The 26647-nt window shown below is 37.5% G+C and overlaps 1 protein-coding gene across 1 annotated transcript; it reads left to right on the top strand.

Annotated features, from left to right (window-relative positions):
* Nucleotides 1-2471: 2471 nt before the first annotated feature.
* Nucleotides 2472-3799, top strand: LOC129749174 (uncharacterized). Its single transcript, XM_055744086.1, has 3 exons — nt 2472-2840; nt 2948-3199; nt 3258-3799. The coding sequence occupies exons 1-3, from the start codon at nt 2726-2728 to the stop codon at nt 3611-3613; spliced, it is 723 nt and encodes a 240-aa protein (XP_055600061.1). The 5' UTR covers nt 2472-2725; the 3' UTR covers nt 3614-3799.
* Nucleotides 3800-26647: the final 22848 nt, after the last annotated feature.

Raw genomic sequence — 26647 nt, 5'->3', positions numbered from 1 at the left:
CGAATCAGCTCGACGAGTTCTGTCGATGTCAGTGTATTTGTATGTATTGGTGTGATTTTTTTATAAACTTTGTCACTACGTTTTTGCGAAACTGGGAAGTACAATAAAAATGATTTTTGTCTTAAAAAATTTGATTTTTTTCCCTCTTCAATGTATAAAAGAAAGAAAAAAAAACAAAATAGTTTGAAAAATAAATTTTCATAGTAATTATCATCAAATCATCACTCCAAAAAACGTGTCAATTTGGCTGGCTAGCCACAACCAGCAATCACTAAAATCAAGATTATCGTATAAATGACGTCAAATTATAGATGACGTCATAGACACGATGGGCGCGCTCACTACCTTACACAAACGATGAAGTTAGGAACGACACCTTTCCCTCCCACTCAGAATTGCTGACTTATAAGTAACTGAGTGGGAGGAAAAGAATGCTTTTGGAAGCCCTAATAATTTTATACATTGTTTATGGTTCAGCTTTACGCCGAACCATTCCAAAAAATTTGGAGCCAAGCTCCAAATACTTAAATTTAATTATGGTTTTCACCAAGGGGTACAACCCCGAAATTAGTAAGTAACAGTCATGATTACTTGTGGCTAACATCGCATGGTACGGAAGCGATTGATACTTCGATGTTCGCTAGCAAAGGTTGCTCTGTGAAGGAGATAACGACGGAGGGATGCGTGCGGGCGGACGAAACAAACCATCTCAATTTCTCTCACACGCTTCTTTTTTATTAACCATAACCATACTTAATTAATAATCTAAAATGGTTTAATATGGTTACTTTTGAACGATTTTTTTTCGTAGAAATGTCAACCATGATGTTAGTTCTCATGTAAAAATAAGAAAAAATTGTTTCATATTGTGTTCTTTTAATTTATATTCATGTTCTGATTGATTTTGAACGGTATGTTTTTTTAATGATCAATATTTAAGAAAGTGTACAAAGTACAGACAAGCCAGATATACCACCACAACATAGTATTGGGTAGGAAGAGTGAAATTCACTGCATCAATTTTGCATCAAATTTATTACCATTCCGCAGAAAACAGCCATTTTTTAAAATAATTGTAACCTTTTAAATAAAAACTTTCAAGAATAAATTTCATATAACTAACTATATAGTCAGTTTTTAGAAGATAAATTTAAGTTTTCTAAGTTAGTGGCACCATATTGAAAAGTATATAAGCTTGGCTACCTTATACCAGTCCACCAAGATTTGTAAAAATAACGTCTTGAATAATATAAAAATGTAATTCCATGAGAACTATAACATATTTGATTCTGTCATTTTGACTATTTCCAAGTTTCCAACTAGTTCCACATGTTCCACATTCCACATTTTAGATTAATCGTAGTTGTTAGAATTTGGGTAAGATTAAATTATCAAAATTTGGTTCAAAATAAGAAATTGATTGTGGTTACAAATAACGAGTTTGTAGTGATATGATGGGTAATGATATATATGCCTTGAACGTCAGTATGATAGTGAACACCAGAAAGACCAACAGATTGATCCACATTTCAAACTGCGTCATTCAGATCTATCTGACCACATCGACCAGCTTGAAGGAGGTCTTAATTTCTTCATTATCGGACATTTTGCGTCTGCTGTTAGCCAACTTGTTAGCCCCCTCAATCGGGCTACTACTACTGGTCACTTCATTTTAAAGGCCTTCCAGCTCGATTATCGTATCCGACATCCGTTCATTCGCTTCCGTTTTAAGTTTTCGACATCTTTGGATGGAGATCGTCTTGAAAAGGTGTAACAAATGTTTTCGACTAATTTCAAGCAAAAAAGTTTCAAACTTCTTACCGCTAACTGTTATGGTAAAAGTGTTTCGAACTCTAACGCACCCAGGTATTCCGCCTCTACCATGGTCGTCTGTTAACATCGTCGTCTGTCATTTTATCGCTCAGAGGAAAAATGAACCTCTGTGACTTGCAAGTACATCTGGAAAGTCACTCCAGGTTTGGCTCCCACCTGTCATGCTGAGATTTCTTTCCGGTACAATATTTAAACTTTAGGCGATTTTAATATCTATTATCGAATACATAAATATTTGATAGTATCAAATATTTAAGAAATTTTTGTTGTGGGGGGAAATAGCCTACCAACATGTTTCTACCGGATTCAAATCATTCGTCCCCGTTTGGTAATCTGCATTGGGCTGTTTTGTACATTCTGTCAACTGCTAAATTGGTTTTGCTTGTTACTTGGCTTTTAACGATATTTATTATCTCTGGAATCCATGATAATTATGCTGCTCCACCTCATCATAAGTGAACTGGAGGCAAACCGGGAAAACTCACTTCGTCAGGTCAAATTCTTCCAACCACTGCCGGTAGTTGCCTTTTTTGGAGACCGGAGACGAAAATTACAATTCATGTTCCGAACAAACTTTGCGACGAACTTTCTGTATTGGCTCGATAATATTTTTTTCACGCACGGCAAAAATAAAAACAACCGTAACGAGTACTTTAGAGCAGAGGTGCCAGATGAACACACCTAATATGCATTGCTTTTTCAGTGGGCAAAGTTTAAAATCACCATAACTTGCATTACTTTCATATGTTCGTGTAACAGTGTTTGTTTACATACAACACCCAAATCGAACTATTCAAATTTTTTCGAAAGTTCTTTTCTGACCGGTTAATTAATAATAATCCGCTGCTGCACCCTCGAATATATTTAAAGAAAAAGCCACCGCCACCGAAAGATGATTAATACAACGCGTTCGCCCAGTGTGTCGTCAACAATTGATAGCAAGGTCGGTATTTTGTGGCTGCAAAGCTCGGGTGAAGCTGCCCATCGGAATGTTCTGCTTCCATTAGGTAAGTTTATATTTGAATGTTCAAGTGTGAAACCTTTAACTTTTCCAGCAGATGGTAGTTTTTTGATCGGTGCATACAATATTAAGATTGCTCAAACCCAATTCTAGGACGCCACGGCCAAGGCAAGTTTGATGTTCGCTCACGCATCGGTCAGCAGGGTCAGCATCTGATCACGTTCGAGAGCCTCGATGCGAACCGATACGCCTACACGGACTACACAACAGCTTTTACAACTTGTCCAATATCAAAGGACCCTCCTGCTGGAACTCGAACCGGGCTTACAAGTAAAAAGAACTCTGGCCCCAGCGAAGCTCTCAAGTTCGACTATGAACAGACTGAAAATAGAAACCATTTCGAATGTAAGAGAACCTTTTTGGACGACAGTAAACATGGTCAATAATTATTCCTTTTTTCCAGGGTATCCTTTCATGATCCACATCGATTTGGTCATATTGGTCAATTTAGTCCATTCTGGGCAGAAAGGAATAGGATTGACTTCCGATAGGCACCCTATTTATTACATTTGGGATGAACTCATCTTGCCGTACCTCACCCTAGACATGGAATGGGCCAAACAAAATTTAGCATCTCACGCTTGCATCAGGGCGTTGAATTTATTCTGGAAGAACGATACTCCAGTGGTCCATAACTGTCAGTATCCGGGACCAACCTCCACCATCCAGAAATGTTGTCGCTCATCCGATTCGAAATGTAGAAAGAATCAAGTAACTTTCATCCTTATCAGTCCTGAATGGTATCCTATCCAGTTATAAAGAGCTCTCTCAAGGCGAATCAACTGTTCCACCACAAGCCTCCTAGGCAACAGCGCACGTGTAAATCGCTCCTACCTGTTATACACTTAACCTTCAACAGAACCAGATCAAGCTGCACTTCACTCCCAGACCATGAAATTACAATGACATTTTTGGACAAAACATACCACAGGTCAAATGATGAGCTCGAACTATCTATTCTTGAGTTACTTGAGTTGGTGTTTTGTAATATATTGTAATATTTAATTTTATACTCATGTTCCTAATTGATTTTAAAAATATATTTTACTTATCATTGGACTCTATGCTAGAATTATTGATACTCTATTCTCGCTGCCTTCACTCCAACGTTTGTTCTCAGAGCAAACGTTAAATTATTTGAAACACATGGTTGGAGACCTTTTTTTATATTGTAATCTTTAATTTTATATTATAATATTTATCTTTAATTGTACTCTGTGTTAGAATCATTGATACTCACGATACAAATATATTTCGCGCGAACACAAACGATGGCTGGCGATAACAGCAATAGTAACAACAAAAAACCACCTCCACCCCGGCTGGGGCTGAGTAAATTTCCTGAATATTGTACAAATCGCACCATACACTATGTCACAGAGGGTGGTTTGTACAAAATATTTTGATCCGGACGATTTTACTCAAACCGTTTGCGCGATCATTCAAGCAGTGCCATACCTCCTAATAATCAATTAATGGTCCTAGTAAATCACTTGCCGTGTTTCATGGTACATTTATTTGTTCAAAAAATTTTTTGAGTATGATGACACTAATCATCAAGCAACGAGTAATTTCAAGTCAACATATTAAGATTCAATTATTCGATATACATTCGATTACCATTCGAATTTTGATTTCTCCAATTGTTTGCTTATCTTAACATTGTGAAACGAATTCAAATCCATACGCGGAATACAAATTCAATTTACAATTTATAATTCATAATTTGGATTCAAAAACCAGCATCTAAATAGAATTTAAATTTAAATGCAGACTCACAATTCAGAATCACAGTTCAAATTAAAAAATCATCATTCAGCACAAAAAAATATTAAAATCATAAAATCAGATTTAAATCTGATTTTGGAATTGTAATTCACAGTTGTGAATTCAAGTTCTGGTTTTAGATTCAAAATGTACAAATTTCTGATAAAAAATAGTATCATTGAGGACCTCAGGATCAAAGGGGTGCAAGTGCCAAAATCATCAGTTTTGAGTTAAGTATACCTAACGATTCTTCATGTTGCAATGTACATCCGATGCAAAACTCAGATTTTCTATAATTTTTTTAACACTTGTTTGATTGAATTGAAACTGCTCGAATACGAAAATTATATGAAAACTCGAGCACCTTCACAAATTTGAAGCGCGTTTTCTCGAAACTATCATTTAGGCACTTGTACCCATCTTATTATATTTTATTATATCATAATGTCATGGGGTTAATTCATGAGATTTTATGATTTTATATTAAAATGAACGGGTTTCAAATTACATTTTCTGTTTTTAGAATTATATTTTTGGTTCCTATCTTTTCTAGTTGTAGCTGCAGAATCAGTTTCAAACGATTTTTAAATTGTGTAAACTAATCGAATCCGTTGATAATTTCAATAGATTACTTATTTTAATTTTGTGTCAATATCAGTTGCCCGACCTATATCGCGTTTTGATGAACGGAGCTCTAAGCTCGCGGGAATAGAGAGGCTACTTTGTACGTCTCGCAAGTCCAAATCAAGCTTTGCAGTCCGGATTTATAATGTTCCGGACAGATATCACATGCTCGCGTATGCCGGCAATGTTGCGGGCAGTAAACTGACACTGTACAGCTATCACTTATGCAACATGTTGTCATATTGTCTGTACATCTGTAAATCTCATGTCTCGTCGGGGTGAATGATAATCGTTTGCCCCTGGTGCACTGTATGGCCGTAAATTGCAACTGCTACCCTTTTCCCTAGTTAATACTTCCTAGGCTTCGGGTGGCTTGTGGCAATGGTAGGTACAGTTGAGGCTCATTTTTGGTGCGGCCGACGACCGCGCAGTTCGAACAGGTGTGTCTGACTGTGTTGTTGTGGCTTGCTTAGAATGAATTAGAATTGATCTGGAAGCGGTCCAGGTGGATGTTCAATTGGTACCGTGAAGACGATTGATGGTTGATCACGTTGCCAGGGATTCACAGATTGAAGAGAGTCTAGGATGCCGCGTCACGATTTGGCGTGGCTAGGCAGGCTGTCTGCTGACAGTCAAGAAACGACTACATGATGGATGACCAAATTCATTTGCCTTTTAGATCGAGTTGTGTAGTGTGTGGCGGGAGTTTGATATCATATCATGAGAGCATTATTCTCAACATTGTTACAACAGAAACAACTTTCTAAAAGCGCTATTTCAATTCAAAGTAACATTTGCATAAGTCGTTGAAATCGTATGTTTTTATAAACTGTTTTATATTTACATATATTTTAAAAATTTCTGTGTAGATTTCATACATCATGGAATTGGAAATTCAAAACCGTTTTGTTTCTATAACCTTTCGAAATTTTTTCTTTCTTCCAGAAAGGTATAGTTATCAGTCGATCTGGGAGATCATTAATGATGGGTCTTAGATATACCTTTATAGGTATACCTAAGACCTATCGAATCAGCTCGACGAGTTCAGACGATGTCAGTGTATTTGTGTGTATTGGTGTGATTTTTTGTAAACTTTGTCCACACGTTTTTGAGAAACTGGGAAGTACAATAAAAATGATTTTCGTCTTAAAAAATTTGATTTTTTCCCCCTCTTCAATGTATAAAAGAAAGAAAGAAAAAAACAAAATAGTTTGAAAAATAAATTGGGACACGATGGGCGCGCTCACTACCATACACAAACGATGCGTTCTAGTGAGGAACGACACCTTTCACTCCCACTCAGAATTGCTATCTTCAAGATAACTGTGTAGGAGGAACATAAAACTTTTGGAAGTCCTATTAATTTATAAGTTGTTTCTGGTTCAGCTTTGCGCCGAACAATTATTTTATAGAAATACCGGTATCTGAACTTATCATTTACCGTGGTTGAATTAAAAGGAATCTTTCGATTGCTTTGATTGAGTCTTAGAAGTCCTTTTTTATCATTTACCGTTTGATATTTTCATTTAACAAAAATTATTTACAAAGACGATTTTGGCAAACACCTTACCATAATGGCCTAAAATGGGTAATCATAAGAATTGTACACCGCATTCAATTTATTATTTATGAAAACAAAAATGTTCTGAATCTGTAAGAAAGGCTCTAATCCACTGTTAAGTGTATTAAATCGGGTTTTTTTCTAGAGCTATCGTTCAAACAAATGTATTCAAATTTTTTGCATGATACAAAGCATTGTTAAAAGAACATTTAGTATTTTTTCGTAGAAAAATATTGAAAAATGAACCGGTGACGAAGCACTTTCGAGGATGCCTTTTACAAAACAGGATTTGCGGTGGACATTGTTTCTCAGCACAGAATCATCTGAGGTCAAAAAATCAGAGCAAAATATTTTTAATAGATATTTTTCTGGACCCCAACGATTTTATTTAACTTAAAAAAAAAATTTATGAAATTTTTGTGGCTGTTTGAAGTAAAAACTACGATTTTTCACGAAAAAATCCGCCATTTTTTATCTGTAAAATCTCCCCAAAGTAAAAAAAAAAGAAAAACGTTGGGGTCTGGTATTTTATATGTAGAAAATGTGTTCCAAATTTGAAAAGAATCGGATAAGTAGTTTTCAAATGACGATGTCCACGGACTTTAAAAATGTGCTTCCGAGAAAAACGCGTATGAAGTTTCTGCTCTTACTTTCTTGCAGTATTCGATAGGAGGAGATAAAGGCCTATAATTTCTACAGTTTTGCTTCAATTGACTTGAAAATTCGACACAACATTCTTGAAATGTTTTACAATAAGAAAATAAAAAAAATAAAAAATCGATTTTTTAAACGTATACGATAGAGGCTGCGAGTCAAGTCAAGATTAAAATTAGGGTAGGTTTTTAATGACATTTCTAGTGTGGTGGTATCACGGTTGCAGCCACCCCAAAGGTATGCTTTCGGAGGCTTGTGTGGCACGATATAGGGCCCCGGGAGTGGGTTGAGGCAGCAACAATCACCCCACCAAAGTTCTTCATGAATTTTCCCGTTCTGATATTGGCAGTTTGCTAATGTTATTTACCTATTGTTTGTGTAATTTCTCCTGGCTGGACCCTGTCAGATGCTTACCTAGGGTGACCATCTGAACTGTTATGTAACTTAAGTGCTCGACCTCCATCTCCACTGGTTTGATAATAAATTTTTGGATCCGATAAGAACAAGATCCGGCATTTATTCCGTTTGACCTGGAGTTCAGGAATATATTCACTGTGTCAACGTTTCCAGTAATGGTTCTTCAGTTCCATTACGTACCGGAACGTTACTAAGAGACATCCGAATTGAGAAGATAATTTCCGTTCTCGTTTTGCTCCTTGATGGGTCGTCCGATCAGCAAATGACCCGGTGTCAAGGTTTGAACATCATTCGAATCATTTGATCATGGGGAAATTGGCCTTGAGTTCATGATTGCCTCTTCAATTTCGACTTATAAGGTAGTAAATTTTTCAAAGTTTAAGCACGCGTTTCCGGTCACGATGTTGAGATTTCGCTGTTTTTATAGCCACTTCAAAAATTGTTGATCCAATAATTTGCTATTTATTCATTTATGATTGTCGTCAAACTTGTAGCTTAACATGAAAAACTTATAAATTTTCCATAAGTTGTTTTCATCAATCTATCGAAGTGTCTTCACAGTTGAGATTTTCATTTTTTCTTTCAAAACAATTACGATGAAAAGATCCTGCCGAAAAGCTCATCAATAGGCGTTTCTAAGAATTTTTGCGTACCCAAGCCATTTCAACTTGTCATTCTGTTTAGCTTCGCTCAACAATGCGCCCCATTCAGAAGAGGAGTCTGGCAACCTTGTTAAATGTTGCTTGTGTACGCGGACCGCTGCTATAAATACGTTTAATATCGGTGTAATTTGGAAAGTATTTGTGCTCAATATAGTGATTCGAGTGCGCGGAATATTACTCCTTATTTGTAAAGTTAAATTTTAGTGAAAAAGGCATTATATTGTATGTTATTTGGAAAAAATAACTACGACGATCGAATTAAAAGAGAAAAGGAATACAAAACGAAAAAGAAAAAGCTACTGGTCTAAAATCTCGCGTTCGGGCATCAGAAGCTTTTTATCCAGGAAACAAGGATAAAGCTTTCGTAGTGGTATAAGACTTCAAAAGCCATCAAGAAAAGCTTGAACTGTTTTAAGTGTGATGACAAAAAGTTTTTTTTTTCCAATTGGAATTCGGACGGAATAATCAATCAATATTCCTAGTATGCTGTTTCAGTAGGCAGTCCCAAGCTAAGTATTCTTTTTTCAATAATTTGAGAACTACTTCGACATTTCCTCTCGAATATCACTTATAAAAGTTTTCTAACAAATGATGATGTTTATGTATAAAGTGGATGAGTGAGGGCTTTTGAAATTAGTCTATGCAATTGCTAAAAAGTTTATTTTTCGGCACTAAACAGAAATGGAACAAAAACTTGTTCAATTATCGAATACAGGAGGGATAAAACTAGAAAACAACTTCGCGTATTATTCGTTGTTATGGTTTGATAAGTTCATCTACAGCACGCCAGAAAAGGGCTATTCGAAAAAGCTCAGAAAACTAACCACCAGATGGTGCTTGTGCATGTTCGAAATGTGAAAGCTTTTACCGTCGACACCGTTTCTCAACCCCTGATATTTAACATCGCATGTTGCGAACATTTTATGCTTGCCAGAAGATGCATTGAGATAATATACTTATCATTCGTTAATAAGTTTATATTGTACATACTTATTTAATAATATTAGCATATTCCAATTAAGTTTACAAATTATTTCCATATCTTCGAATTTTTATTTCCAATTCAGCTCCAAAAGTTCATTTTTTGGATTGGAAAGCTTAAAAAATCACGTGAAATGAATAAAAAAAACAGGTGAAGAGATTGTGAATGTGTTTGTTTGAATATTTTAGTTTAAATATCGAATATTTTTAAATCTTAATGTTGAATATTTTTAAATCTTTTTAGAAATATTGATCTGTGCATAGATGATAACTTTCATTGGAATGTGTTTTAAACGTACAGCAATATTGATCACACTCTCACCAAAATTAATCTAAATATATTTTAAACCTTTTTCTAAAGTTTTGTAAACAATGATGAGCTAAGGTTGTGTTGATCGATGGTGCGATAGAAATGAGCTTTCGATGTAAACTCATGTGAAATCCACAACCAGATGGTGCTAGTATATTCACGATTCCTCCTTCCTTCGTTTTACATTATATTTTCGAGCTTGCATGTTCGAAAACTGTGCGATTTAGAAAAACAAAACTGAATGTAAGAAAAAATCATGACAACTTATAAATGGAAGTAGAAAATTTAAAATATTGATTTACTTATTTTTTAAATGTTTCAGATATGTGTAGTAGAATATTGTATTTCCTTAGAAATGTTAAATAATTCGTTTGTTTTATAACTCGTTTGTTTCATATACACAAATCAAAAATGCTTTAAGGTAATATAAGGAAACTGGGTCCAGAAAATGATTTACTATAAAAATTTCAATAGAAAATTAATTAAGAATTCTCTATTAAGAATTTTTTTTAAATATTTTTGATAATTGTTCTAAAATATATAATTTTTATCGTCAAAAGGAAAATTTTGATTTCTCAAGTTCAAGTATGTAAAAAGAAGATTCAGTTATCATAAAAAATCACCTTGTAATGAAACTCGCTACAAACCACGGTATTTGTTTAACTCGATAACTCGGAAGTTTATAAAAATATTAGTTTGTTTTTAAACATGTAAAAGCGCTCTCATTGAAAAAAGTACATGTAGCAAAATTATGAGGCCTGAGATTAGAAATGGATTAGGGAATCTACAGACCGGCTGTTGAGAATTATCAAGAGCAAGATGATGAAATGAAAATAATTTTATACCGTTCTATTAAGTAATTGATTGATTGACACCAATTTAGATGATTCCGATTGATTGAAGAATATTTCTTGAATAAGATTAACAGTCGTTTTGTAAATTCGTTAATCTAATAGGATTTAGTTTGAGGAAAATAAGCTAGTTTTATTAAGGTTTTATTATCTCTCATTTCATATTTTTGTTGTAATTACGTACTGTACGTCTACTTGAATTCCTATTAGAAAATTAATGTCATAATTGTTTTTTTTAAATGACCTCATAGATAGAAACAGGAGTTTCAGTAGGAAACGATTAGGAGCATAGCAGGTGTAGGGAGAACCAAAGACTGCACCATTTACCAAAATGGATCCTGGTCTATACCTTTCTCTTACTAACAAATCTCCTTCCTATGATACTTGAATATAGATTCGCAGACGTACAGACGGTTTCCATAGTTGGTGATTCTTGCCTACCTTTGTTTCTGAATCTTTTAAAAGGAACTTTTGGAACAAACAGAAATATGAGGTTGCAAGATGAACCTATAGAGTATCTTACTAATATTCCTTCCCTTCTCCCTCATTGACTACTAGGACGTGGCCGGCGCCGTTATTAATCATTTAAAAAACGGAGAGCATGAGTTTTGTACATTGAGAATGAACTGCTAATCCCAAGCACCATTCTTTTGGACTTTGTGCAAAATTGATGGCCTCGATTAATCACGGAGTAGCAACCATTGGCGACGTGGAACTTGTTCTGCCTAGCCACGCCAGCGATCATGGAATTCGAAATGCATTGAATGAATTGGATATATTATTGTTATACTTTTATAGAACAAATTAAAAATGCTTGTATTCTGAAAACTGTCAATGATGCATTTCGGGTTTAATGATTTAAGGTGGATATGAGTAGTCAAACAAGCTAAGCTAAGCTACACCCATAGAAGAGGTTGCAAAAATCCAATGCCTATTTAGCATATCTCTGTGCCGATAATGCGCTGAAATGTGCACTGTGCCGAAAACGGTATGTTTGAAAAACCGTAACTGGCATAAGGACTCGGCTCCCAACCAAGATGATGACCACTACATTCAAGCGAAACAAGAAAAACCTATTCCTATTGGATAATTCATCCCAGAAACAAACAAAAATAAAAATTAAAACCACAGCGCCGTAGTGAGAATCGAACTCAAATTACAAATCATAGCGTCTTGCCAGGCCGGCATTTTAACCAGTGTACTATTCAAGCTTCATACAGGACGATGGATATTTGTCATAGGCTTTCTGTCACCGATCAATCGAAAAAAACGCACAACGGCGGCTTCTCGGCGTTTGGCCTTCTTTCAATGCATTCCTTTGTCTTTCGAAGGAAACGGGAAAGGGAACGGGAGTGAAGGAACGGGATACCCATTGAATGAGAACTGTGCTTTGCTTACTGCCTGCTATTACATACACACGCTACATATACACAGCTGCCAAAGCCGGGCAGCTTGTTTTGTTATGGAAACGGGAAAGGGAACGGGAGTGAAGGAAACGGGAAACCCATTGAATGAGAACTGTGTTTGCTTACCACCTGCTATTACATACACACGCTACATATACACAGCTGCTAAAGCCGGGCAGCTTGGCCGGTGCGTGGTTGTTTGCCGGTGAATTGAAGGAATGTTTTTTTTGTTGCTTTTACTGCATACACACGCACAGCTTGGCCGTGGTTTGCCGGTGCCAGTGGATTGAATTAGAAGGATATTTTTGTTGTTGCTTTTGCTACATTCACACGCACTGCTCGGTTCGCTGGCTGCCTGGTGTTGGCCGGTATTTATTTCTATCCTTCTTCGTCTTGTGATGCGATAGGGAGGGACGTGCAAACGTTTTTATTTTGTTTCTTTCAGACATACGCAATTCGGTTAACTTGGGAGATTAATGCCAGTGGGAGCAAATCGAATCAGCACCGGTAGCGTTATCTTCTTGTACCAATGATGCTATGTAATTGACTACACGCCATTGGCACAGAGGCTGAATTTTGGGTGTAAGCTCAACAATGCGCCCCATTCATATGGACGCGAAAATCAAAGCTGGTAGATACCTGTTATTCCACAGAAAAATTACATAACATTGTTACTTTTCAACCGAGGAAAATCGAAGTAAGCCGTTAATATGGCTTCGTCGTGCTCTACATTGCACCTACATAACCAGGACCAGGAGGACAAAGTTGTTTATCGGATTTGATGTTCCGCCTGTCAGCAATCGGTACCTACTGGGTTTTTTTTTACTTTCGCGGTTGTTCTGTCTGCATATTGATGGCAGGGACTGAAATAGAATATATCGCATGCTTGGATTTATATACTCTCTAGAAAGTGATGGCAACTGCAGCATTTAACCTGTGGCTTACCTACCGGTGCCAAAATCTAGGAAAAAAGATAATCCAAGAAAATCAGTAAATCAGTAGCTCGTCTATCATAACTTCTCTTAAACCTATTTGTTCTGTGTTCTGAATGCATTTCTGCGGAATTGAATGTTCATATCTAGAACGATTTTTGGTTGGAGCTGCACTTTTGAGTTGAGATATGAGCCTGGTACATTGTATCTGTTAAAATATCTTTCCTTCTGTTTTCTAAGGTGATAAAAGTTTTAGAGAAACATTAGATATCAAAGAAAGATATACATGATGTGTTTCGATGGATGGTCCAGCAGTTGATCGGCTGAGCTTGATGTCTACGTTCGTATGGTCATGGTCATGTTCATCATGGTGAAGTTGGCTAATGCGCTGTTGTGCTGAAGTGGAGATTTCGGGTTCAAGTCCAGTCGGTGAGCCGGTGTTTCTTTTTCGAAAAATTCATGATATTTTCAGCTTATGTTCTTTTTTTATATTTCATATTTCTCAAAAACTATCCATCACCGTCGAAAATTTAGTAATTTCAGGTAGCAAATGTACCAAGACGAACTCAGAACATTAGATTTGATGTCTTTCCTTCAGAAATTTCACTAAACACAAGAACCAAATCTAAAGTTTCTGCAAATGGAGCAGTTTCGAACAGAAAATTGTACTTCAAACGCAATCTGAAAACTACTTATTCTATTTTTAAGCGCATCATTTCGACATAATGTTGTGTTTAGAAAGTTAATTGTTTTTTTTTTTCAGTTAGCAATAAGCGATAAGTGCTTCCAATAAGAGCTCACTCACGTTGTCTTTTCAAGAACAATTTCAAGATAAAAAATCGGCTTTCCTTGAAATATGCCAAATAATAGAGAACATTCATTTCTTTGCACTATTCATGAAAATATCGATTGGGTGTCTAAAACAAGTTTTCATAAATATTTACAAACATAATGCTAAAGTAAGTTTTTCGAATTTTCTTTTACAATTAGTTTTACTTAAACTTAATTTTTATTCCAAAAATTAAAAATATTTCAAATATTTCAATGAAAAAGATATAAACCTGATATTCTGACAAAATATACATTATAGTGCCCCAAATGACCTGACATTTGAAAAAGTTATGCGCTGCTGGCTTAAATTGATCCTAGGCCTTGTACAAGGTCTCATGCCGAATTTGGCCCAGATCGGATCACGTGAAGGGGTCGCTTAACGAGCCTAAAGTTTGAATGGGATTTTGGGACGTTTTTTCGGGAGGAACACGAAAATCCAGTTTTTCATGAATGACTTTGCTCCCCTTCGGCCGATTTCTTTTGAAAATAGTTTTTCTTAAAGCCTAAACTATGACAAACATTTCATCGAAGACTGCATTTAGATTCAATTAGATTCAAGTTAAGACACAAAAGTAAGGTTTCATGGATTTTCATGTTCCTCCCGATCAAAATGTCTCAAAATCCCATACAAACTTTAGACTTGATCGACTCCTTCCCGTGATCCGATCTGGCCCAAATTTGGCATGAGATCTTGTACTAGGTCTAAGATCAATTATAGCCTACAGCACATAACATTTCACAAGCTTGAAATTTCTCATACAAATTAAGGGCAATCTAGTGTTCATTTTAAAAGAAAACTTCAAAAATAACATTAAAAATTAACTAGACAAAACCTTAAAAGTTCCTGACAACGCTATAGAAAATTTTGAAAAAGCATTATAAAAGTGATGAATTGAATGTAATGATGATTATTTTTTTTTTATCGAAGAGAAGAAGGTGTTATGAGATGAGTAAAGAGAGTTACCATTTAATCATGGATTAAAACCCCACTTTTAGACATATTCGATAATTTTAACATTTTTGACATTTCTGTAATTTTTGATATTTTTGACAGTTTTATTATTTTTGACATTTTTGACATTACTAACATCATTGACATTTTTGGTTTTTTTTTTAAATTTTAGACATCTTAGAAACTTTAGACATTTTTGAATTTTTGGACATTTTTGACCTTATTACATTTTTGACACTATGGTCATTTTCAACATTTTTGACACTTTTGACATTTTTGACATTTTTGAAATTTTAGGTATTTTAGACATGTTTTATGCATTTTCGACATTTTGGATATTTTTGACATTTGGGACATTTTTGACATTTTTGACATTTTTGACATTTTTGACATTTTTGACATTTTTGACATTTTTGACATTTTTGACATTTTTGACATTTTTGACATTTTTGACATTTTTGACATTTTTGACATTTTTGACATTTTTGACATTTTTGACATTTTTGACATTTTTGACATTTTTGACATTTTTGACATTTTTGACATTTTTGACATTTTTGACATTTTTGACATTTTTGACATTTTTGAAATTTTTGACATTTTTGACATTTTTGACATTTTTGACATTTTTGACATTTTTGACATTTTTGACATTTTTGACATATTTGACATTTTTGACATTTTTGACATTTTTGACATTTTTGACATTTTTGACATTTTTGGCATTTTTAACATTTTTGTTATATTTGACATTTTCAACATTTTTGACATTTTTGAAATATTCAACATTGATGACATTTTTGACATTTTTGACATTTTTGACATTTTTGACATTGATGACGTTTTTTGACATTTTTGCCATTACATATTAACATTTTTTCAGTTTTGGCATTTATAACTTTAATTTTTTTTTCATTTTTAACATTTTTGATATTTTTCTCTTTTTTGACGTTTTTCTCATTTTTGACATTTTTGACATTTTTGACATATTTGACGTTTTTTTCATTTTTGACATTTTTGACATTTTTGACATTTTTGACATTTTTGACATTTTTGGCATTTTGATATTTTTAACGTTTTACATTTTTTTTTTCATTTTTGACATTTTTGATATTTTTCTCGTTTTTTCACGATTTTGACATTTTTTTCTCATTTTTGTCATTTTTCTCATTTTTGACCTTTTCCTGATCTGATCACTCAATTCATCGTTTAACTCATTTTCATATAATTTTGCTTCATTTTTTTTCGAATTTGATTCAGTTTTAGAAAATAGAAAAGTCCAAATATCCAACACAAATCCTCTGATATAACTTTAAAATTAGAAACATGTGTAAACATTCAAAACAGATGGTTGAATTACAATTAACATAGGGGAGAGTGGGGTAACGTGGGCCATAGGGAAATGTGGGCCATGGGGAAACGTGGGCCACTCTGAATATCTCAAATGTGTGTTGAGATAAAAATCTCAATCCAACTGTCATCATTGTCGCTTTGCGTAGGCATTTTTTTCTATATGTTGTTGACTTGAATACGCATCATATGCTTCTTTTGTTTATCAAGCTTAAAAAAAAATAAAAAAATACTTACATAATCAATCAAGTACCTGCATTGCATCGATGGGGAACCTAAAGTTCATAACATAATTAAGCACATACGGTTATGATCTTAGTTTTGTCATGTTATTTCACGTGGAAAAGCATTGATGCGTTTGTTCTAGCTTGTGGGGAATCCTGGGCCACATTTTGAAGGGTATCTGGGACCATCTATATTTTTATGTTTTTATATACATTCAGAACTTATAATACGTTTTCCCTATCTGTAAAGTTTTCTTATGTCAAATGAAGAGTGATGAAAAATATTTTGGTCATCCTATATGAGGAATTTTGAAAGAACGTTCGCGTGCCAGGTTTTTGAATCTATTCGATCATACACAACTCTCTCTTTGGTAGATAAGTAACTTTGTGCATTATTTGCTTAAAATATTTTTTAAAGGAATCTATTTTGGTACATTTCCATGAAAATTGTTACCTATTAACATCATGTTTGATTAACTTTTAAAAAGCCTTGAATCATTGTTTTATGTACAGCTTTAAATACAATTAAATACAATTCTGAATTTTTCATACTTCATAAGTAGAATGCATTAGAATAAAACGCGTGAAAAACACCCCTTGAGAGTGATGAACCGGACAAAAAAATCAGTCTTTACGAATCTAAGCCAATGCTAACTGTTAACTATGCCATCAAATTCTATCATACGTCAAATATTTGGTCGACCTAGTATGTGAATGTGATTTGGAGCCACGCAAAGCCTTGGCTGGTTCATTGGACACGAGAAAAAAAATATGAATCGATAGAAAAGAGAAAAATGCCATCAGCTAATATTGTGCACCATTTATTGGAGCTGTCACACTTGGCCGTGTTTGTTCGTGACAGACATTTTTATTATATTCATCCTTTCGGTCTGACGTGGGCATGGATGTCGCAAGGTGCGGTAATCAGGTGCGGTATGGGGATTTTTTTTTCGGGAAAGGACGCAGAATAGTCGTCAAACATGACTGCGCCAAAGGCCGGTGGGCACGGGAAGTTTCATGGCTGGTAGTGTAATTTTTCATTCGGAATTGATTTTGATTTGATTGAATTAGACTAAAGCGATCGAGTTGATGTTCTGTGCAATGGCGAAATTGACGGTGTCATCATCATAATTTTTGACATTTACTGCCGAATAGATATGTCACTTTGGCTATGATTTATATGAAGCTCTAATTGATAACTGATTTCAATTTATTCTTTGCAAGTAAATATGAAATTATAACATGGTTTGATAAAGTAACTGTTCGATTAGATATAATGTGTTGTGCATTAAACTTTGTTTCCTTTCTCATTCGATTGTAAGGCTAATGCTTTTCTAATTGGAGCCACTGTACTATTCTAATGTCAGGTTTTAAATCTGTGTTTTACTCTTATGTAAATCTGAAATGTTCAATTAAGGAGGTGTGTTGAAACTAAATAATGTTTCATGAAAATTTCTTCGTCCAGAACGTAAATGTTAAAACATCATTATCAAAGCAATGAATTAAGACATTTAAATAATTTCAGTTTTCAACATACATTTCCTTTAGCCACGGTTGAAAAAAAATATCCCAAAACTGTACCGCAGACTTGTACGCCTCACGGGGTTTCTCGGTCTCGCTTGAAATCGACTCTTCTGCCGGCCGCAAAGAGTTCAGCCAGAGTCAGACTAATGAAGACATAATTTCCCAACCCAGTCGGTGTTCTTCTAGATTGATTGATTCTAAGGTGCGGACGATAGATGGAAGAAACTAATATAGGAACCTGCCAAGTCTTTCTGAGGGGCGTACCAGTAACGAAACAAAGACCAAAATAGAACGGAATAAAACCGAGAAATAATACAGGTGAAAAGAGAACCTTCCGCACTTAATTTAAACCGGTTTGCGTTTTTGGGTTTCTTTGTAGCTTAGTTTATCCCTCACATCATTGGAACAATCGACAGCTGCAGCAGTTATGTCGCGTGCGGTTTTGTGGAGCTTCTGTAAAAGGCCGCAACTTTGGGGCAAATTTGGTTAATGCTTTTTATTTTCGGCTACACCTGATAATTTATGACATGTCTCAGAGTCTCAGGTAGAAAAAAATGTGATAGAGATTAACGTAACCAAAAAGAAATTTAATTCCAGACATACAGTTTTCAACAATACATCTTTTCAAAGTAATAGTATACTAAAGGGTAGAAAAAACTAGTTATTGAACAGGAGCTAACACAAGTTGAACATAAACCTATTGAAACAAAAAAAAAAACAGTGGAAAATTTTACAGAAATCGTTGTGCCACTGTTGAGGTATTTTCTATTCTTCTATTGAACTATAAAATAAGTAGGTACAAATTTTGATTTGGTATTTTCGACTGGATGAAGAATATAACAACTCTTTGACTGGGATGAAAACAGGATAAAAGTCAAATAATATGCTGTAATAATATCATGACTGTTTTTAAATAAGTCTTTTCAGATGATTTCTGGAATAGTGGCATCCTTTATTATCTGTATTTTCTGGAAATTTTACAACTAAAGTGTTCAATCATTGCTGGATCATTGAAAACGCCAATGTTTCAATTATCGAACATTAGTTGCTAGCTCAACCCAAATTGCCCCGGCAATGTATTCTATTGATTTTAAAACCCCTAAATGTATACAATTTTTTTACATTTTTCTGGTCATGATCTTAAGAAAAAATCAAAAAATATATCCTTATGTGCAACGTATAGCTTCTAACTCCAGCTTTCTTGGACACTAAGTGAAATTGGTTTTAAGCATTCCGTAGCTGTTCAACAGTCTTTTTCCCGAAGCATGATTTTTCGGATTTTTTCCTAAGACTTTGAGTAACGGAAAACTGAAGTGTTATAGGGTGAATAATGTTTGAGAAACATATTTGAGTTACATTACGAGGTTTTCAAAACTATAGGGGAGAATGAGGATACTTAATCCTTGAGGATACTTGATTACTTAGCTATATCTTGAAACTGGAATGTCTTATGCCGTTTTCGTTTTTCTCCACTAGCGCGGGGCAAAACTTTTTCTGAATAAACAAACTGAATGGTTACCCGAGACGATGCAAATATATGGTTGCTATACTCACTCATATGTTTACCCCCAACACTGACAACTTTTGCGGGGTGCAACCGCCTGCTTGAGGTTCAAATCTCGGGCAACTTCATATGAACTTCATAATACAATATTTTCAAAGAAATTGAAAACTCTCAACTTTTTTCAGAAAAAGTTTTCTAAAGTGTTGATTATGGGTACAATTAATCTCAAGAGTTCAAAACGGTATATTCTTCTTCTGAATGGATCGTGATCACTGCTGAATACGAGATTACTAAAAGTAATCTAATAACTAACAATTATCCAACAATTATCTGAAGAAAAGAGCTAAAATAAATTGGGGAGAATGAGGATACTTGATCCCTGGGGATACTTGGTGGCTGTGTGGTGGCGGCTTATAGAATACTACCACTGGGATACTGGTCCACGTCGTAAAAGGCGACTTATCCAGTACTTCCCATATGCGTTAGTCATTCTTCAAATGCGACTATCACATTGGGAGGGGGGAACCTTGGCTTGGTTTCAAGCCAAGTTTCTTCAGGGAGGATTCACCAATTGTGCTTATTGCTATTAATGCGCATGCACGAGTTGTATTCTCCTAAATTTGGTAAACACCCGCTTCAAGGTGGTTCTGTGCCTGCGGGCCCCAAAGTGGGGGTAGGAGGGTGTATAATAATCCTATCTTAAGCAGAACGTTGTTAAGGTCTGCACTATAGCCTGGCACTGGTGCAAAGGGCCGTATTTTTCCTGGCAACTCGTGGGATTCAGATTATACACACGATTTTAAAATTTTCATCCTGTATGGGATACCCCGCTTCATGCGTCGATATGAAGGTGCAGAGGTTCTTGTGTGTGATGGAAATATGTGTGGAATTCTTTGATAGAAATGCTTTCTATTAAGGTTGCACAGATAAATCTGCAGCACAAAAGAACCGCTACACTTAACTTATGTCGTTTAATCCTTAATGGAACTGCATCAATCGCCTTGGTCCAAGAACCCTATTTCCGAAATGGAACTTTTTACTTAGGGAATTTGCTCAAACCAAACTTTACTGTGTTCAGTGTAATTGGAATGACTAATGCCCGAATAATGCCTCGTGCATGTATATTGATAAACAATTCTTTAAATGCAACACTTATACCCAATCTAACAACAAGAGATATTTGCGTCGTTCATGTTTCGCTGCCTGATAGAAAATACGTCTACTGTTCAGCATACTCACCATATGAACAATCATCCCCTACTTACTTACTTAATGATCCCGCGCCGATCCTCCGGTGCATAGGGCCGTGGTAAAAGACCTCCACTGTTGACGATCTGGAGCCAGCGTCTTCACTTGGTCCCAGTCAAGATTCTCGTCGACAGTTCGGATTTCAGCGGCTAGGCTTCGCCGCCACGAGTTTCTGGGCCTGCCTCTTCTTCGATGACCTTCTGGATTCCAATCTAGCGCCTGTCTGCAAATCTCGTTTTCATCTTTTCGCAGCGTGTGCCCAATCCATCTCCACTTACGTTCCCGAATCTCGACTTCTAGCGCCCTTTGATGACACCGGCGATGTAATTCCTCATTCGAGATCCAGTTGCCAGGCCACCAAGCACGGATGATATTCCGCAGGCAGCGGTTTACAAATACTTGCAGTCTTCGCGTCGTCACCGCATATGTGCACCAAGTTTCGCACCCGTACAGCAATACGGATTTGACGTTTGAGTTGAAGATTCGGATTTTCGTTCGTAGAGAGATCTGGCGTGACCGCCAGATGTTTCGGAGACTCGCAAACGCAAATCGGGCCTTTCTGATCCGGGTCTCGATGTCTTTTCTGGTACCACCATCAGGTGTTATCTGGCTACCAAGATACTGGAAGCACTCCACTTTCTCAACTTGCTGCCCAGCTACCATGAAACTGGAGGGATTTCCTGTGTTGATCTCCATCGACTTGGTCTTTCCGACATTGACTTTGAGACCTGCTGCCTTGGAACCTTCGGTGAGGTCGTCGAGTTTGCTCTGCATATCTGGTTGTGTTTGGGCGAGCAAAACAATATCGTCAGCCAGGTCAAGGTCGTTCAGTTGCTCCATTGTTGAAGGATTCCACGGCAATCCTCGGTTCGGTGCACAGTCAATCGATCCAATCAGAATCTCATCCATTACGATTAGAAAAAGTAGCGGTGATAGAATACATCCTTGTCTCACTCCAGCAGTTACCGGGATTGGTTCGGACAAGACACCGTCGTGCAAGACCTTGCACGAAAATGCCTCATATTGTGCTTCGATGAGATGGACTAGTTTCTCTGGGACCCCTCGTCGCCTTAGAGCCGCCCAGATGTTTTCATGGTTAAGTCGGTCGAATGCTTTTTCGAAATCAACGAACACCAGCAGAAGAGAGTCCTGGAATTCGTTGATTTGTTCCAGTATGATTCGTAGCGTTGTGATGTGGTCCACACATGATCGTCCAGATCGGAATCCAGCTTGTTGCCGTCGGAGTGTAGCGTCGATTTTCTCCTGGATCCTGTTCAGGATCACTTTGCAGAGTACTTTGAGGGTTGTACAGATCAACGTTATGCCTCGCCAGTTACCGCACTCTGTCAGGTCTCCTTTCTTCGGGACCTTTACGAGGATACCTTGCATCCAGTCGGCCGGGAATGTTGCAGTATCCCAAATGTCAGCGAAAAGACGGTGCAACATTTGTGCTGATAGGGCAGGGTCGGCTTTCAGCATTTCAGCAGGGATGCAATCGATCCCAGGTGCTTTGTTGGATTTCATGTTTTTGATTGCCGCTTCTATTTCAGCCAGCGAGGGCGCTTCCGAGTTGACGCCATTTATGCGACTTACTGTTGGCGCTTCGAGCTGCGGGTTTTGTTGGCCATCGCTATTCGTGACTCGGAAGAGTTGTTCGAAGTGCTCAGTCCATCGTTTGAGCTGATCTGTTCGATCGGTCAATAACTGACCTGCTCGGTCTTTCAGCGGCATTCTTGCATTAGTCCTTGCACCACTGAGGCGGCGAGAAATGTCATAAAGTAATCGGATATCTCCATTGGCGGCGGCTCTTTCTCCCTCTTCGGCTAGGGAGTTTGTCCAGGCTCTCTTGTCTCGTCTACAAGCTCGTTTAACTGCCTTTTCCAGCTCCGCATATCGTAAGCGGGCGGCTGCTTTGGCTGACCCGGTACATGCCTGCTCAATTCCGACTTTCGCCTTTCTCCGATCATCGACCATCCTCCAAGTTTCATCCGACATCCATTCGCTCCTTCTTCCACAAACTTTACCGAGAGTACCATGGCTCGTCGTGATAAAGGCATTCTTGATTCCACACCACTGTTCTTCGACTGTTCCGTCTGTCGGCAGCTCTGAGGCTCGGGATTCTAGCTGTTCAACGTATGCCCTTTTCACCTCTGGATTCTCCAACCGGCGGACGTCGTATCGACACCCGACTTTCTCCTCGCGCCGTTGGACACGCGCAACTCTCAGTCGTATCTCGCCAAGGACGAGGTGATGGTCAGATGCAATGTCTGCGCTTCGTTTGTTGCGGACATCAAGAAGGCTCCTTCTCCATTTTCGGCTGATGCAGATGTGGTCAATTTGATTTTCTGTTCGGCCATCTCGGGATACCCAAGTGACCTTATGTGCTGGTCGATGGGGGAAGAGCGATCCACCGATCACCATGTTGTTGTTGCCACAAAATTCTACAAACAGCTCTCCGTTTTCGCTCATCTGTCCTAGGCCATGGCGCCCCATGATGCGCTCAAGGTCCTGATTTTCGGAGCCAATCTTTGCGTTGAAGTCGCCCAAATGGATTTGAATGTCACCCTTCGGAATTCTCTCAACCACGCTGTTCAGTTGACTGTAAAACTGCTCTTTCTCCTGCAAGTCGGCAACGTCAGTTGGCGCATAACACTGGACCATTGTAAGGTTTCTAACCCGTGTTCTGAATCTGGCTACGATTATTCTTTCGTTTATCGGTTCCCATCTAATGAGGGCCGCGTAGGCCTGCGGGCTTAACAGGAAACCAACTCCTCGTTCCCGAGTAGCATGTTCTCCTCGTATGCCAGAGTAAAGCAGGACTTGCCCGGACTGTGTCTTGTGTTCTCCAGTGTTAGGCCAACGGACCTCGCTCAGTCCCAGAATTTCAAGCTTGAGGCGGCTAGCCTCTCTAGCAAGTTGTTCCAGTTTGCCTTGTTGGGCAAGGGTCAAAACATTCCAAGTTCCAATTCGTGTCCGTGTTTTCATGCTAAAAGTCGTCGCCAAAGTTCCAGGTCGGTCATTTCTTTCGGATTCCGTAACAATTTCAAATCGGGAGCAGTAGGTTGTTAGCCTAAAGTCCCTATCCCGCGATGGGGCTGCCATCTTGGACTTAGCTGGCGGGAGCCGCATTTCATAAATTCAGCCGCTTGCTGCAAGGCAGACGCTGTTTGAGCCGCCCCTGACCTGGAGAACAGACGCTCGGTTGTTGTTGCACGCCGCCCCTGACCTGGGGAACAGACGCGTGCGGCCACCTTCTCAGTCTGCATGCGACCAAAGCATCCACCGGGGTTGGGTACCCGATCTCCGCTTAGGTTACTCGCATCCCAGCCGGCACCGCGGGGAGGTAGAGATAGGAGTTGTGAATAAGAGGTGATATGACCACTATGGGGTCTCGTGTTGCACATTATCCACCGTTTACCAGCCAAAATCATCCCCTACGGATGATTTAAAAAATGTCATTTCATTCTGTGAATCACAAAATATACCTCTTTTAATAGGCTGTGATGCCAATGCTCATCATTTTGTATGGGGTAGCTCAGATATCAATCTGAGAGGCTTAAATTTAATGGAATATTTAAGCAGCACTGATTTAGAAATTCTTAATGTAGGAAATAAACCAACTTTTGTTAGGTGTGACAGAGAAGAGGTGATTGACATCACACTTTGTTCTAGAACAATATCTCAGGAAATTTCAAATTGGCATGTGCCTAACGAAGAATCGATTTCTGACCACAGGTTTATCTATTTTGAACACTCAGGTGAGTTTTTAGAAACAATTACATTCAGAAACCCAAGAACAACTAATTGGGACCTATATTTGGAGCATCTTGCTACTAAATTTCATGGATATACACCTGAAATTACTACTCCTCTCGAGTTGGATGAAGTGGTTGCAAAAACCACCGAAATTATTTTGAATTCTTATGAAGAAGCGTGTCCCCTACGAACGTTGAAATTCAACAAAAACAGTACACCATGGTGGAACTCAAATCTCAGTAAATTACGAAAAAACTGCAGACGCTCTTGGAACCGAAGGCGCACGGAAGGTTTTGATGCTTTCAAGTTGGCTCGCAGAGCTTACCGGAAAGCAACAAGAGCTGCCGAACGCTCAAGTTGGCAGAGCTACTGCACAAACATTTCAAGCTTGCACGAAGCAAGTAGGTTAAATAAAGTCTTAGCCAAATCAAAAGATTATCAGGTTTCATACCTTAAAACCCCTAGTGGTGATTATACATCAAACGACGAAGAAACATTAAGTTGTCTATTCAATACTCACTTTCCAGGATGTGTTGATCAAGATCCATCGATAGAGCTTGAGTTCTTTTCTGGAAGTCTAGATTCCTTGCATTTTGCTCGGAAAATAGTTACTACAGAATCGATCAAATGGGCAATCGATGGTTTTGCTCAATACAAATCTCCTGGAAGTGACGGTTTATTTCCAGTTTTGCTTCAAAAAGGTTTCGATCATTTCAAACACATATTAAGAAAAATAATGATAAGCAGTTTTGCTCATGGATATATTCCTAAACTTTGGCGGCAGATAGCCGTGAAATTCATCCCTAAAGGGGGACGATCATCATACGACGAAGCCAAAAGCTTCCGTCCTATTAGTCTAAGTTCATTTCTATTAAAAGCACTTGAACGTTTAATTGATCATCATATCAGGCAAGAATGTCTTGTCCAACATCCGCTTAATGCGACACAACATGCATACCAAACAGGAAAATCAACATTAACTCTTCTGCACAACGTTGTACATAATATTGAAAATAGTTTTTCACAGAAAGAATCATGTCTAGGAGCATTTCTAGACATAGAAGGAGCATTTGATAATGTCTCGTTTACATCAATAATGGAAGCGGCACTACTTCATGGAGTGCCTAGTGTTATAACTAACTGGATTAGCGCAATGCTAAGTAACAGGAATCTTCATTCGTCTTTAAGACAGGCTTCAATAACAAAAGTTAGCACACGTGGTTGCCCGCAGGGAGGTGTACTATCACCTCTTTTGTGGAACCTAGTTGCAGACGGATTGTTGAGAAAACTCAATGACCGTGGAATACCAACCTATGGATTCGCAGATGATTATCTTCTGCTGGTAAGAGGTTTGTGCATAAGCACATTATTTGATATAATGCAACAAGCTCTGCGCTCTGTTGAACGATGGTGTTCTCATGTAGAACTTTCAGTTAATCCTCTAAAAACTAATATTGTTTTATTTACTAAGAAACGTATCACCCGCGGGGTGCGCCCTCTGCTGTTTTATGGTGCCGAAATCACCGTGTCTGATCAAGTTAAATATTTGGGTGTCATTCTTGACTCCAAATTAAACTGGTCTGATCACATCGAATTCAGAATCAAAAAAGCATGCATGGCCTTCGGGCAATGCCGACGTGCAATCGGAAAAAACTGGGGACTCAAACCCAAACATATTCACTGGATTTACTCCACAATAGTAAGACCAATTCTGGCCTATGGGTGTCTAGTGTGGTGGCAGAAAGGAGAAGTTGCAACAGTTCGGACTAAACTAAATCACCTTCATAGAATGTGTCTTTTGGGGATGTCCGGATCGTTCACTACAACTCCTACTGCAGCACTAGAGGCTCTGTTTTCTATCAAACCTCTACACTTGTTCCTAAAACAGGAAGCCTTCTCATGTGCTTTTCGTCTACAGGCAGTTGGTCTCTGGCTGTCAGGAAATATCGAAAGATCATCGAGTCATACAAATGTGTGGCCTGAATTAGTTAGATTAAACAAGTTTAATCTAGCGCCAAACGATTTAACACTCTCGAGTAGTTTTCCCTACATGGGGTTTAAAGTCAAATTTCCATCTCCTCAAGAATGGTTATCAGGTTTCGTAGAGGACCAAATGTCCTTTCATATTGTATTCTATACTGACGGTTCATTATCAAACGGCCGTGCAGATGCAGGAATTTACTGTCACGAGTTGAACATAGAATATGCTCAACCTCTAGGAAAATATTGTACAGTCTTT

Source organism: Uranotaenia lowii, chromosome 2, assembly GCF_029784155.1.
Source record: "Uranotaenia lowii strain MFRU-FL chromosome 2, ASM2978415v1, whole genome shotgun sequence".
Classification (NCBI taxonomy): Eukaryota; Metazoa; Arthropoda; class Insecta; order Diptera; family Culicidae; genus Uranotaenia; species Uranotaenia lowii.
This window is presented reverse-complemented; position numbering and strand designations above follow the sequence as displayed.

Excerpts from the sequence above, each read along its gene's own strand:
- LOC129749174 (XM_055744086.1), top strand. The coding sequence starts at position 2,726 with ATGATTAATACAACGCGTTCGCCCAGTGTGTCGTCAACAATTGATAGC. Across the intron at positions 2,841-2,947 it reads GAATGTTCTGCTTCCATTAG|GACGCCACGGCCAAGGCAAG; the intron begins GTAAGTTTATAT and ends ACCCAATTCTAG. Across the intron at positions 3,200-3,257 it reads AAATAGAAACCATTTCGAAT|GGTATCCTTTCATGATCCAC; the intron begins GTAAGAGAACCT and ends CCTTTTTTCCAG.